General features: G+C 44.7%; 1 protein-coding gene and 1 long non-coding RNA gene across 3 annotated transcripts in view; both read right to left on the bottom strand.

The window, feature by feature from the left end:
• LOC149985561 (uncharacterized) overlaps positions 1-14,650 on the bottom strand; it is a 338,855-nt gene that overhangs the window by 282,558 nt on the left and 41,647 nt on the right. The window lies entirely within an intron of this gene.
• On the bottom strand, positions 50-13,218 carry cstpp1 (centriolar satellite-associated tubulin polyglutamylase complex regulator 1). Of its 2 annotated transcripts, XM_021604300.3 has the most exons (9): positions 12,971-13,218; positions 12,690-12,792; positions 12,295-12,425; positions 9,068-9,152; positions 4,196-4,281; positions 1,736-1,931; positions 1,063-1,172; positions 843-906; positions 50-591 (listed from the first exon to the last, which is right to left on the bottom strand). In XM_021604300.3, exons 1-9 carry the CDS (start codon positions 13,029-13,031, stop codon positions 426-428), a joined length of 1,002 nt encoding a protein of 333 aa, XP_021459975.1. In that variant the 5' UTR covers positions 13,032-13,218; the 3' UTR covers positions 50-425. The 2 variants fall into 2 exon arrangements, with proteins under 2 accessions (XP_021459975.1, XP_090089676.1); XM_090233550.1 differs by lacking the exon at positions 9,068-9,152 and having other exon boundaries at positions 12,971-13,188.

Genomic DNA, 14,650 nt, shown 5'->3' with positions numbered 1-14,650 from the left:
AAAATCTTCCTGGCCATGCAGTGAGACATTATTGCCATGGGCGACATTGTGACACACAGCAACAATTTTTATATTAGGTGATACAGGGTTGGTAATCATAAATGACATACAGATATATCACATCATAAATAACTACATACAAGAATGCGTGTTACCAGGTAGGGAACACTGAATTACAGTTCCAACCTGCAGAGATCGTAAAATAAAACTTTCACACTTCTCAGACAGACAGGTTCTCATAGTACTAAATATATAGCAGTTCTACTGAAAGTTTGCCTAGAGTAATAAGCCTAATAAGCCTACTCCGTTGTAACACAGACACTATAGTTGTAACAGGGTTAATGGCAAGTTTAGTCCGCCAGTGGAAGTATAAGTGTGTTAATGGGAGGCCAAGGGGCCATTGGGAGGTCAGCCTCAGTCCAGGCTCAGTTCTCTGAGGAGTCAGTCTCCTCGGTGGATCCGTCACTCTCCATCTCGATCCTCTTGCGGTGGTGAAGGGACTTGCGTGGGGAGGCCTTCCTAGGGGGCTCCTTGTGTCCTGGTACACTGCTGCTGCTGTTGGACGTAGGACTGATAGCGATCTGGGCAATGCTGTAGAGAGCATAGAGATATAATAACATATTACAATATAATATTATTTAATCCTGTTGAGAGGAGAGGATACACAGTACTACGGAACTGACTGAGCTTCCAACCAGAGGGTGACTGAAGGTTCATAGTCAAGTTGTGTCAAGGCAATGAAGGCATGCAACATGATCTATTAGCCATTTTTAACAGTGTAGTAGAAACATGGGCAAATTTAGGTTTTGATTATGGTACATTATGTGCTCCAGTTTACTCACAGTTTCTCCACTTCCTGGTCCATCTCAGGGTCAATGAGAAGCTCTGACTTGTTTGGTAGGGCACCTAGCAAGGTCAACTCAATTACAAACACTAGATAAACAGTGATTAAATGAAAAGCCTTTTAGGGTACATTTATTGTAATGCATTGTAGTTCTATTTCATTATTGGAACAATAGTCTTTGTTATCAATAGATAACGACACAGTAGGCTAGTTCTCACCAATGTCCTGGTTGATGCCCTCATGTCTGACCAGAGCCATCACAAAGCCATAGAATGTCACTCTCTGTGTTAGCTCCAGAACCTCTCTAATGGCAGATGTAGAAGGATGGCTATGGAGAAACACACAAGATCAATAAATCACTCTAACTTAAAGCGGCAATATGTAACTTTTTCGGTGACCTGACCAAATTCATAGAAATGTGTGTTATAGATCTGTCATTCCCAAATGAAAGAAAGTCTAAGATGCAGTAGATCTGTTCTATGAGCACTATTTCTATACTTCCTGTTTTCAAGTTTAGTTTTTGCGTCCTTTACTTTCAGTTTTGTACAAAAGCTTCAAACAGCTGAAATTACAACATTTTTGGGTTTGGAAAATATATTTAAAAGCTGTTTAGATGGTACTCTACACTATACTATACTCACATAAACTGATATTAGGCAAACTATTCGATTTTTAGCAACCAGGAAATGGTGGAGTGATTTCAACATAGAGCATCTCTAATCAGGAGTTATGTACCCTAGTAGTTCAATACAACTTAATTTGACCCCCCGGTATGATCTTCTCCCGAGTGCTGGTGTTACCTGAGAATCATTGAATGTTTGTTTATATTGTCATTGTAGGCTAGTCACAATATTTATTTAGATGTATTGTAATCATGGAACTATTTCTTACTTGTGTTTGAACCTTTCACAAAGCACCTCGATGCACTCTAAAAAGACAGAGGAGTCCACTCCTTCCTGGGCCTCAGTTTCCTCTGTGGCCACCTGGGGGAGCTGTTCCACTGAGGTAGAGGTTGGGACGATCACAGTGTTGGGGCTTTTCCCTGACAGCAGGTCCTGGTAGATCACGGCAATACTCTCCAGGAACTCTGTTAGTGGAAAGTAAAAGGAATACAGGATTTCAGGTGACACAGTACAACCTAGAGTCTACTCAGTTAGAGTCTGAAAAGGATCTAGTGCTCTAGCATTAGAGTTTATGTAACCGGTTGCAGCACCGCCTGGTATGGCAACTGCTCTCTGCATCGGACTATATGGCGCTGCAGAGGGTAGTGCGTACGGCCCAGTACATCACTGGGGCCAAGATTACTGCCATCCAGGACCTATATACTAGGCGGTGTCAGAGGAAAGCCCCAAAAATTGTCAAAGACTCCAGTCACCAAAGTCATAAGACTGTTCTCTCTGCTACCGCACGGCAAGCGGTACCGGAGCGCCAAGTCTAGGACCAAAAGGCTTCTTAACAACTTCTACCCCCAAGCCATAAGGCTGCTGAACAATTAATCAAATGGCCACCGGACTATATACAGTGCCTTGCGAAAGTATTCGGCCCCCTTGAACTTTGCGACCTTTTGCCACATTTCAGGCTTCAAACATAAAGATATAAAACTGTATTTTTTTTGTGAAGAATCAACAACAAGTGGGACACAATCATGAAGTGGAACAACATTTATTGGATATTTCAAACTTTTTTAACAAATCAAAAACTGAAAAATTGGGCGTGCAAAATTATTCAGCCCCCTTAAGTTAATACTTTGTAGCGCCACCTTTTGCTGCGATTACAGCTGTAAGTCGCTTGGGGTATGTCTCTATCAGTTTTGCACATTGAGAGACTGAAATTTTTTCCCATTCCTCCTTGCAAAACAGCTCGAGCTCAGTGAGGTTGGATGGAGAGCATTGGTGAACAGCAGTTTTCAGTTCTTTCCACAGATTCTCGATTGGATTCAGGTCTGGACTTTGACTTGGCCATTCTAACACCTGGATATGTTTATTTTTGAACCATTCCATTGTAGATTTTGCTTTATGTTTTGGATCATTGTCTTGTTGGAAGACAAATCTCCGTCCCAGTCTCAGGTCTTTTGCAGACTCCATCAGGTTTTCTATCAGAATGGTCCTGTATTTGGCTCCATCCATCTTCCCATCAATTTTAACCATCTTCCCTGTCCCTGCTGAAGAAAAGCAGGCCCAAACCATGATGCTGCCACCGCCATGTTTGACAGTGGGGATGGTGTGTTCAGCTGTGTTGCTTTTACGCCAAACATAACGTTTTGCATTGTTGCCAAAAAGTTCAATTTTGGTTTCATCTGACCAGAGCACCTTCTTCCACATGTTTGGTGTGTCTCCCAGGTGGCTTGTGGCAAACTTTAAACAACACTTTTTATGGATATCTTTAAGAAATGGCTTTCTTCTTGCCACTCTTCCATAAAGGCCAGATTTGTGCAATATACGACTGATTGTTGTCCTATGGACAGAGTCTCCCACCTCAGCTGTAGATCTCTGCAGTTCATCCAGAGTGATCATGGGCCTCTTGGCTGCATCTCTGATCAGTCTTCTCCTTGTATGAGCTGAAAGTTTAGAGGGACGGCCAGGTCTTGGTAGATTTGCAGTGGTCTGATACTCCTTCCATTTCAATATTATCGCTTGCACAGTGCTCCTTGGGATGTTTAAAGCTTGGGAAATATTTTTGCATCCAAATCCGGCTTTAAACTTCTTCACAACAGTATCTCGGACCTGCCTGGTGTGCTCCTTGTTCTTCATGATGCTCTCTGCGCTTTTAACGGACCTCTGAGACTATCACAGTGCAGGTGCATTTATACGGAGACTTGATTACACCCAGGTGGATTGTATTTATCATCATTAGTCATTTAGGTCAACATTGGATCATTCAGAGATCCTCACTGAACTTCTGGAGAGAGTTTGCTGCACTGAAAGTAAAGGGGCTGAATAATTTTGCACGCCCAATTTTTCAGTTTTTGATTTGTTAAAAAAGTTTGAAATATCCAATAAATGTCGTTCCACTTCATGATTGTGTCCCAACAGTTTTATATCTTTATGTTTGAAGCCTGAAATGTGGCAAAAGGTCGCAAAGTTCAAGGGGGCCGAATACTTTCGCAAGGCACTGTACATTGTGTTACTTGTTATTCTTTTTTACTTTAGTTTGTTTGGTAAATATTTTCGTCCCTCTTTCTTGAACTGCACTGTTGGTTAAGGACTTGTAAGTAAGCATTTCACGGTAAGGTGAAACACACCTGTTGTATTCGGCATGTGACAAATAAAGTTTGATTTGATTTGATCATCGTGTCAGGTACAGAGTGGTAAACCAAGTTCTCTCGTCATTGGTTTATACAGATGTACTTACCTTCGAAGTAGAACTGGATTTGGAAAGAGAAGAGGAAATCCGAGAAGGACATGAGGCAGTCCATGGCATCATCCATTAGCACTATCCTGTGTTGAAAGAGATATCAGTTGGATATAGTCATAGTGTTGATGATAAAAAGATGATTGTGGGGGCTGTTTTGTTATACTTCAGTGCGGCTTTTGACATTATCGATCATAGTCTGCTGCTGGAAAACCGTATGTGTTATGGCTTTACACCCCCTGCTATATTGTGGATAAAGAGTTACCTGCCTAACAGAACACAGAGGGTGTTCTTTAATGGAAGCCTCCAACATAATCCAGGTAGAATCAGGAATTCCCCAAGGCAACTGTCTAGGCTCATTACTTTTTTCAATCTTTACTAATGACATGCCACTGGCTTTGAGTAAAGCCAGCGTGTCTATGTATGAAGATGACTCAACAATACATGTCAGCTACTACAGCAACTGAAATTACTGCAACACTTAACAAAGAGTTAAGCTCCTACAGGCCTTAGTTTTGTCGCACTTGGACTACTATTCAGTCGTGTAGTCAGGGGCCACAAAAAAAGGAATTAGGAAAATTGCAATTGGTTCAGAACAGGGCAGCACGGCTGGCCCTTGGATGTACACAGAGAGCTAATATTAATAATATGCATGTCAATCTCTCCTGGCTCAAAGTGGAGGAGAGATTGGCTTCATCACTACTTGTATTTATGAGAGGTGTTGAATGTTGAATGCACCCGAGCTGTCTGTTTGAACTACTGGCGCACAGCTCGGACACCCATGCATACCCCACAACACATGCCACAAGAGGTGTCTTCACAGTCCCCAAGTCCAGAACAGACTATGGGAGGCGCACAGTACTACATAGAGCCATGACTACATGTAACTCTATTCCACATCAAGTAACTGACGCAAGCAGTACAATTAGATTTCAAAAACAGATGAAATAAACACCTTATGGAACAGCAGGGACTGTGAAGCAACACAAACATAGGCACAGACACATGCATACACACACACACATATAAAAAATGGCGCCGGAGGAGATGGCCGCCGAGGAGTTGGCCGCCGTTTTACGGTCTCCTAACCAATTGTGCTATCAGGTGGGGGGTTTTTCTCGCAATATTTGTAAATTATTTTGTACATAATGTTTCTGCAACCGTATCTTACAGAAGAAAAGAGCTTCTGGATATCAGGACAGCGATCACTCACCTCGGATTAGACAAAGATTTCTTCAACAGCAGGACTCACACGATATTCTCCAAACACCCCACAGGGCAGACATCCCAATTATTCGCAAAAGGAAGCGACGCAGAGGACAAAGAGCCGAATGCCTCGTCCGGACCCGCAGAAGACAACTGTGCATATTTGTAAACAACAGCTGGTGCACGAAATCTAAGGAAGTCTCTAGATTTTGCTCGCCTGAAGTTGAGTATATTGTGATAAACTGCAGGCCACACTACTTGCCTAGAGAGTTCTCAGCTATACTTTTCGTGGCTGTTTATTTACCACCACAGACAGATGCTGGCACTAAGACCGCACTAAGTCAGCTGTATAAGGAAATAAGCAAACAGAAAACCACTCACACAGAGGCGGCGCTCCTAGTGGCCGGAGACTTTAATGCAGGGAAACTTAAATCAGTTCTACCAAATCTCTATCAACATGTTAAATGTGCAACCAGAGGGGGAAACAATTCTAGATCACCTGTACTCCACACACAGAGACGCGTACAAAGCTCTCCCTCGCCCTCCATTTGGTAAATCCGACTACAACTCTATCCTCCTGATTCCTGCTTACAAGCAAAAATTAAAGCAGGAAGCACCAGTGACTCGGTCTATAAAAAAATGGTCAGATGAAGCAGATGCTAAACTACAGGACTGCTTTGCTATCACAGACTGGAACATGTTCCGGAATTCTTCTGATGACATTGAGGAAATACACCACATCAGTCACTGGCTTTATCAATAAGTGCAGGACGTCATCCCCACAGTGACTGTACGTACATACCCCAACCAGAAGCCATGGATTACAGGCAACATTCGCACTGAGCTAAAGGGTAGAGCTAACGCTTTCAAGGTGCGGGACTCCAACCCGGAAGCTTACAAGAAATCCTGCTATGCCCTGCGACGAACCATCAAACAGGCAAAGCGTCAATACAGGGCTAAGATTGAATCATACTACACCGGCTCCGACGCTCGTCGGATGTGGCAGGGCTTACAAACTATTACAGACTACAAAGGGAAGCCCAGCCGCGAGCTGCCCAGTGACACGAGCCTACCAGACGAGCTAAATCACTTCTATGCTCGCTTCGAGGCAAGCAACACTGAGGCATGCATGAGAGCGTCAGCTGTTCCGGACGACTGTGTGATCACGCTCTCCGTAGCCGACGTGAGTAAGACCTTTAAACAGGTCAACATATACAAGGCTGCGGGGCCAGACGGATTACCAGGACATGTGCTCCGGGCATGTGCTGACCAACTGGCAGGTGTCTTCACTGACATTTTCAACATGTCCCTGATTGAGTCTTTAATACCAACATGCTTCAAGCAGTGCCCAAGAACACAAAGACAACCTGCTTCAATGACTACAGACCATGAAGTGCTTTAAAAGGCTGGTAATGGCTCACATCAACCCCATTATCCCAGAAACCCTAGACCCACTCCAATTTGCATACCGCCCAAACAGATCCACAGATGATGCAATCTCTATTGCACTCCACACTGCTCTTTCCCACCTGGACAAAAGGAACACCTATGTGGGAATGCTGTTCATTGACTTCAGCTCAACGTTCAACACCATAGTACCCTCAAAGCTCATCACCAAGCTAAGGATCCTGGGACTAAACACCTCCCTCTGCAACTGGATCCTGGACTTCCTGACAGGCCGCCCCCAGGTGGTGAGGGTAGGTAGCAACACATCTGCCACGCTGATCCTCAACACTGGAGCTCCCCAGGGGTGCGTGCTCGGTCCCCTCCTGTACTCCCTGTTCACCCACGACTGCATGGCCAGGCACGACTCCAACACCATCATTAAGTTTGCTGACGACACAACAGTGGTAGGCCTGATCACCAACAACGACGAGACAGCCTATAGGGGGGGAGGTCAGAGAATAACAACCTATCCCTCAACATAACCAAGACTAAGGAGATGATTGTGGACTACAGGAAAAGGAGCACCGAGCACGTCCCCATTCTCATCGATGGTGCAGTAGTGGAGCAGGTTGAGAGCTTCAAATTCCTTGGTGTCCACATCAACAACAAACTAGATTGGTCCAAACACACCAAGACAGTTGTGAAGAGGGCACGACAAAGCCTATTCCCCCTCAGGAAACTAAAAACATTTGGCATGGGACCTGAAATCCTCAAAAGGTTCTACAGCTGCAACATCGAGAGCATCCTGACCGGTTGCATCACTGCCTGGTACGGCAATTGCTCGGCCTCCGACCGCAAGGCACTTCTGAGAGTAGTGCGTACGGCCCAGTACATCACTGTGGCAAAGCTGCCTGCCATCCAGGACCTCTACACCAGGCTGTGTCAGAGGAAGGCCCTAAAAATTGTCAAAGACCCCAGCCACCCCAGCCATAGACTGTTCTCTCTACTACCGCATGGCAAGCGGTACCGGAGTGCCAAGTCTAGGACAAAAAGGCTTCTCAACAGTTTTTACCCCCAAGCCATTAGACTCCTGAACAGGTAACCAAATGGTTACCCGGACTATTTGCATTGTCTGCCCCCACAACCCCTCTTTTACGCTGTTGCTACTCTCTGTTTATCTTATATGCATAGTCACTTTAACTATACATTCATGTACATACTACCTAAATTGGCCCGACCAACCAGTGCTCCCGCACATTGGCTAACCGGGCTATCTCTATTGTGTCCCACCACCCACCAACCCCTCTTTTTACATTTCTGCTACTCTCTGTTCATCATATATGCATAGTCACTTTAACGATACCTACATGTACATACTACTTCAATAAGCCTGACTAACAGGTGTCTGTATATAGCCTTGCTACTCTTTTTTCAAATGTATTTTTACTGTTGTTTTATTTCGTTACTTACCTACACACACACACACATGCCTTTTTTCACTGTAAGGATTTCACTGTAAGGTTTACACCTGTTGTATTCGGCGCACGTGACAAATAAACTTTGATTTGACTTGATTTTACACGCACACACGATAACATACGCACTATACACACACTGTGGTATCCCAGGAGGTCTACCCCGGGGGATGGTAATCGAGGGGAGGTACGTGAGGTGACGTTGGCTCCCTCTGCTGGGAATACGGGAGCTGGGCACCCCGACACTGACAGCTAAGTGGAGGTAATTAGACAAAAGTGCCAACCAGCCGTGGAGGCTTAATAAAAGGAGCACGATGGCACACCGCGGGAGAGAAGGGAGAGAGACGGGCACCAGAGAAGAGAGAGACGGAAGACCGAGCAAACCTGAGTTATTTCTTTGATATATTCATTTTCTGTCTTAAGTAAAGTTGTTTTTCCAGACTAAAGCCTCACTGTCTCTGTGTCAATCTCTGCACGCTCAACCCAACACCCCACGGTTTACCACAACAGGTACACATGGATTTTGTACTGTAGATATGCGGAGTGGAGTAGTGGCCTGAGGGGCACACAGTGCGTTGTGAAATCTGTGAATGTACTGTAATGTTTTTAAAATTGTATAACTGCCTTGGCAGCAGCTAAAAGGGATCCATAATAAATACAAATACAAATAGTGTATACTTTAAATATTTACAATCATGTGTTGGCATTCCATTTCACAGAGATGGAAACACACTGAACGTAATGTAACTTAAATGTAGCTAAATTAACATATTGTACAATATCAATAAATTATGCCAAATCAGACCTTGCTGCATGTTGTACCATCTCCACTGGGAAGTCTGGACAGAGGAGCTGCAGAAGGGAGCTGTACTCCAACATGGCCAGGAGGTCTATAGCAAGCATACAAAAGCACATAAAATATATAAACACTGACAAGCAACACCAGAGGTATTCATTAATCTATATAACTCAATGATGAGGTTTTGCTCACCTGAGGTAGAGTATCTCATGATAAGCTGTAGACCACACTATTTACCAAGAGAGTTTTAATCTATATTCTTTGTAGCTGTCTATTTACCACCACAAACCGATGCTGGCACTAAGACCGCATCAACGAGCTGTATACGCCCATAAGCAAACAGGAAAAAGCTCATCCAGAGGCGGCGCTCCTAGTGGCTGGGGACGTTAATGCAGGGAAACTTAAATCTGTTTTACCTAACTTCTACCAGCCTGTTAAATGTGCAACCAGAGGGGAAAAAACACTAGACCACCTTTACTCCATACAGAGATGTGTACAAAGTTCTTCCTCGTCCTCCATTTGGCAAATATGACAATAATTCTATCCTCCTAATTCCTGCTTTCAAGCAAAAACTAAAGCAGGAAGCACCAGTGACTTGGTCAATAAAAAAGTGGTCAGATGAAGCAGGTGCTAACCTACAGGACTGTTTTGCTAGCAATGCTGGAATATGTTCCGGGATTCTACCAATGGCATTGAGGAGTACACCACATCAGTCACTGGCTTCATCAATAAGTGAATCGATGATGTCGTCCCCACAGTGACTGTACATACCCCAACCAGAAGCCATGGATTACAGGCATCATCCACACTGAGATAAAGGGTAGAGCTGCCGCTTTCAAGGAGCGGGTCTCTAACCGAGAAGCTTATTAGAAATCGCGCTATACCCTCAAACAGGCAAAGCGTCAATACAGGACTTAAATCGAACAAAAAATTGTACAACACCGGCTCCAAAGCTTGTCGAATGTGGCAAGGCTTGCAAACTATTACAACCTACAAAGGAAAGCACAGCCGCGAGCTGCCCAGTGACACAAGCCTACTAGACCACCAAAATTACTTCTATGCTCGCTTCGAGGCAAGCAACACTGAAACATGCTTGAGAGCATTAGCTGTTCCGGAAGACTGTGTGATCACGCTCTCCGTAGCCGATGAGTAAGACCTTTTATACAGGTCAACATTCACATTACCAGGACGTGTACTCTGAGCATGCGCTGACCAACTGACATTTTCAACCTGTCCCTGACTGAGTCTGTAATACCAACATGCTTCAAGCAGACCACCATAGTCCCTGTGCCCAAGAACACTAAGGTAACCTGCCTAAATGACTACCGACCCGTAGAACTCACGTCTGTAGCCATGAAGTGTTTTGAAAGGCTGGTCATGGCTCACATCAACAACATTATGCCAGAAACCCTAGACCCACTCCAATTTGCATACCGCCCCAACAGATCCACAGATGATGTAATCTCTATTGCACTCCACACTGCCCTTTCCCACCTGGACAAAAGGAACACCTATGTGAGAATGCTATTCATTGACTACAGCTCAGCATTCAACAACATAGTACCCTCTAAGCTCATCACTAAGCTAAGGACCCTGGGACAAAACACCTCCCTCTGCAACTGGATCCAGGACTTCCTGACGGGCCGCCCCCAGGTGGTAAGAGTAGGTAACAACACACCGACCACCCTGATCCTCAACACGTGGGCCCCTCAGGGGTGTGTGCTCAGTCCCCTCCTGCACTCCCTGTTCACTCATGACTGCATGGCCAGGCACGACTCCAACACCATCATTAAGTTTGCCGACGACACAACAGTGGTAGGCCTGATCACCGACAACAATATAAAGGGAAAGGGGGATACCTAGTCAGTTGTACAACTGCATGCCTTCAACTGAAATGTGTCTTCCTCATTTAACCCAATCCCTCTGAATTAGAGAAGTGCGGGAGGCTGCCTTAATCAACATCCATGTCTTTGGCGCCCCGGGAACAGTGGGTTAACTGCCTTGCTCAGGGGCAGAACAACTGATTTTTACCTTGTCAGCTCAGGGATTTGATCAAGCAACCGTTTTGGTTACTGGCCCAACGCTCTAACCACTAGGCTACTATAGGGAGGAGGTCAGAGACCTGGCCGTGTCGTGCCAGGATAACAGCCTCTCCCTCAATGTGATCAAGACAAAGGAGATAATCGTGGACTACAGGAAAAGGAGGACCGAGCACGCCCTCATTCTCATCGACGGGGCTATAGTGGAGCAGGTTGAGAGCTTCAAGTTCCTTGGTGTCCATATCACCAACACACTATCATGGTCCAAACACAGCAAGACAGTCGTGAAGTGGGCACGACAAAACCTGTTCCCTCTCAGGAGACTGAAAAGATTTGGCATGGGTCCTCAGATCCTCAAAAAGTTCTAACGCTGCACCATCAAGAGCATCTTGACTGGTTGCATCACTGCCTGGTATGGCAAGGCACGGCCGCAAGGCACTACAGAGGGTAGTGCGTACGGCCCTGTACATCACTGGGGCCAAGATTCCTGCCATCCAGGAACACTATACCAGGCGGTGTCAGAGGAAGGCCCCAAAAATTCAGCCACCCATAGACTCCAGCCACCCATAGACTGTTCTCTCTACTACCGCATGGCAAGCGGTACCGGAGCTCCAAGTCTTGGTCCAAAAGACTTCTTAACAGCTTCTACCCCCAAGCCATAACTCCTGAACAGCTAATCAAATTGCTACCCAGACTATTTGCATTGCCCCCCACGCTGCTGCAACTCTCTGTTTATTATCTATGCATAGTCACTTTAAATCTACCTACATGTACGTATTACCTCAATTACCTCAACTAACCGGTGCCCCCTCACATCGACTCTGTACCGGTAACCCTGTAAATAGCCTCGCTACTGTTATTTTACTGCTGCTTTTATTTTATTTTATTTTTTACTTCACACTTATTTTTCTTAAAACTGCATTGTTGGTTAAGGGCTTGTAAGTAAGCATTTCACATTAAGATCTACACCTGTTGTACTCTGCGCATGTGACAAATAAAATTTGATTTGATTTTGATTTGACACACACACAGGAGGTCCTTGCAGGAAGCTGAAGCTCGAGTATAATTCCATAAGCATTGTGTTTTCAATCGTAAATTTTTCACTCAATTGTTTTCACATTTTCCAAATGTTCAAAGACAGTGTTACCTCATCACACATACAGACAGACACACACACACACTCATTAGGTCTACCTCCATTTTTCCCGATCTGTCGGAAGCACCTCCAGAGGACGCGGATGAAGGAGGCCCTGTTATGAGCTGTGGCCTTGATGTAGCCAAACTCTCTGAACAGTACGTGGTTGCCGTTCTTCACACTGCTAAAGCTGTCAACCAATCACAAAGGAAGTGAATTACAACATAAGGTCCAATTATTTGACAAAAACATAATAATAATCCATAAACAGGAGATGGCTATAACCAGTTTAATGTAAGAATGTATATCTACCTACATAGCTACACTGTAGCTACAATGTAGTAACTTTGAAATAAGATGAATTGATTTGAGGAACGTGGCAGGGAAACGTATTCCACCAACACCATGATCTGCTCTGAAGAAACAAGACTGGTAGAATAGAATAGAAACGTACTATTCTGCAAAGTAACGGACGATGCCAAACTGGGTGTATTCCTCCTTGTGCTCCAGAAGCTGGGTCACAGCATCGTTCAGGTAGAAAAGCACGTTGGTCTCAGCTGCCAGAGGAGAGAGGGTGAGTAGCTACAATCTATTTTTTAGCATTGGGCCAACCAATATTGGTGCCCTTTTATGCAGGTGTTGCTAGCTAACAAAGAAGTGTAATGCAGAGCAGCATATCTCTACCCACAGGCCTAACGGCTCTGCTGCCTGGTTCAGCTAACGTTAGCTACTCACCAAGGTACTCATCAACTGAGAGGGTAGGGTTGAAACGATCAGGATTCATTTTCGTGCACATTGCTGCGTCCGTAATTATAAGGTTATATATTTATATTTTAATGTATTCACTACTTGAATTTTATAGCTGACATTGCATGTTCATGTTACTGTGGCGATCTAGCCTTGGTAGGTTTCGGCACAGACTTCGTTTCCATGGGAAACAGCGCCGGATGTTTGGGGTTTTATCAACTAAACCCCCATGGTACATCGGTATTCACTGAAAGGTTCCCAGTGTAACCCACAAACAGAAGGCAACAATCATGGGTCTATTGATGTAATGGACAATAAGTGATTGATGAACTATTAATGTAATGGACAATAATTCCAATAGCTTATTACACATTTATTAAAGCAGTCCGTATATGCAATGCATCAAGCTATGAAGTATGTTGGCCTGAGTAGCCTCAATCGTCTAATTTCAATCACTTTATCAAAACCGTCCTTTGCCGCTTGTCATATTAACATTTAAATTAAGGGCCATGTTTAGTTAAAGACAACACAAAACATCTAAGTACATTAAAAAGGATAATAAATCACTCTTGTCTGCATCTATCAACAGATCTTTATCAAACACTACTACTCCACTACCGGTTGAATCAATGGATGGACTATCTTTCCACAGACCCTGTCTCTGGCCGTTTGTCTCTGTAGGTGCTGTAGAACCACACTCTTTAGACCCCTTCCTCAGCACCTGAGGGAGAGAGAGACAAAGGATTCACAAAAAGGCTTGATCTTTGGAGTTTTAGGCTGGGTTTCTGTATTAGCACTATGTGACATCTGGTGATGTAAAAAGGGCTTTATAAATACATTGGATTTGATCTCTCTCTATTATTATCTCTCTATTATCTACATTTTGAAGCATCTGTATGAGGCATCTTTATGTGCTGCATCTGAGAGAGGGAGTGAAAAGGAGAGATGTTACTCAGGAGGAAGGCGAGACAGGGATTTTGGAATCGTGGTATCTTGGTACTAAACATTCAGACGCAGCATCATAACACATAGTTCAAGTATTGGAGGTACAGTAAGTCATTTGAAACACAGGATGAAAAGAGGTTTGTTGAGGTTCACTGAGTGACCATGGGACGGTAAGGCATTGCATTTCTGTCATCTTCACCTGCGTAGCAGAGGAAGGGGTGATGGACATCATAGCGCAGCTCCACCCATAGGAAGACTCACCCGTTGGTCAACGCTCCACAGGGGTTGGAGAAGTCCTTCTTAGGGTGTGTGACTCCCTCCCAGTGTCTGTAGTCCATGTGGTCCCCGGTCATCCAGCACCACCTGTCTGTGATGATGTACCTGCATAGGGTCATAGAATGAAAAAACAAAAGTCGCACACTCATCTCTCCTTGCTTGTGGATTTATTACCAACATTTCCAATAGCCTTCATCAGGGTGTGGCAAATAGGTTCTCATCACATCTGTAAATACCTGCGAAGGCCCAGCCACAGTGGGGGGGGTGAGGGAGGGCAGGTCGCTGCGCCGCAGCAGATCCTCCACCGCTCTCTGTTCATCCTTGCTGCGGACATAGAGCAGGTCCCCTTAGTAATCCCTACAGTAGAACAGAACGTTGGACCAACACAGCTTCTTCGTCACCACTGTCACCTTCCTCCCCCTTAAGAGGACACTGTAGGAAGGAAGT

The sequence above is a fragment of the Oncorhynchus mykiss genome, chromosome 1 (genome assembly GCF_057628025.1).
Source record: "Oncorhynchus mykiss isolate SJ-2025 chromosome 1, ASM5762802v1, whole genome shotgun sequence".
Taxonomy (NCBI): domain Eukaryota; kingdom Metazoa; phylum Chordata; class Actinopteri; order Salmoniformes; family Salmonidae; genus Oncorhynchus; species Oncorhynchus mykiss.
This window is presented reverse-complemented; position numbering and strand designations above follow the sequence as displayed.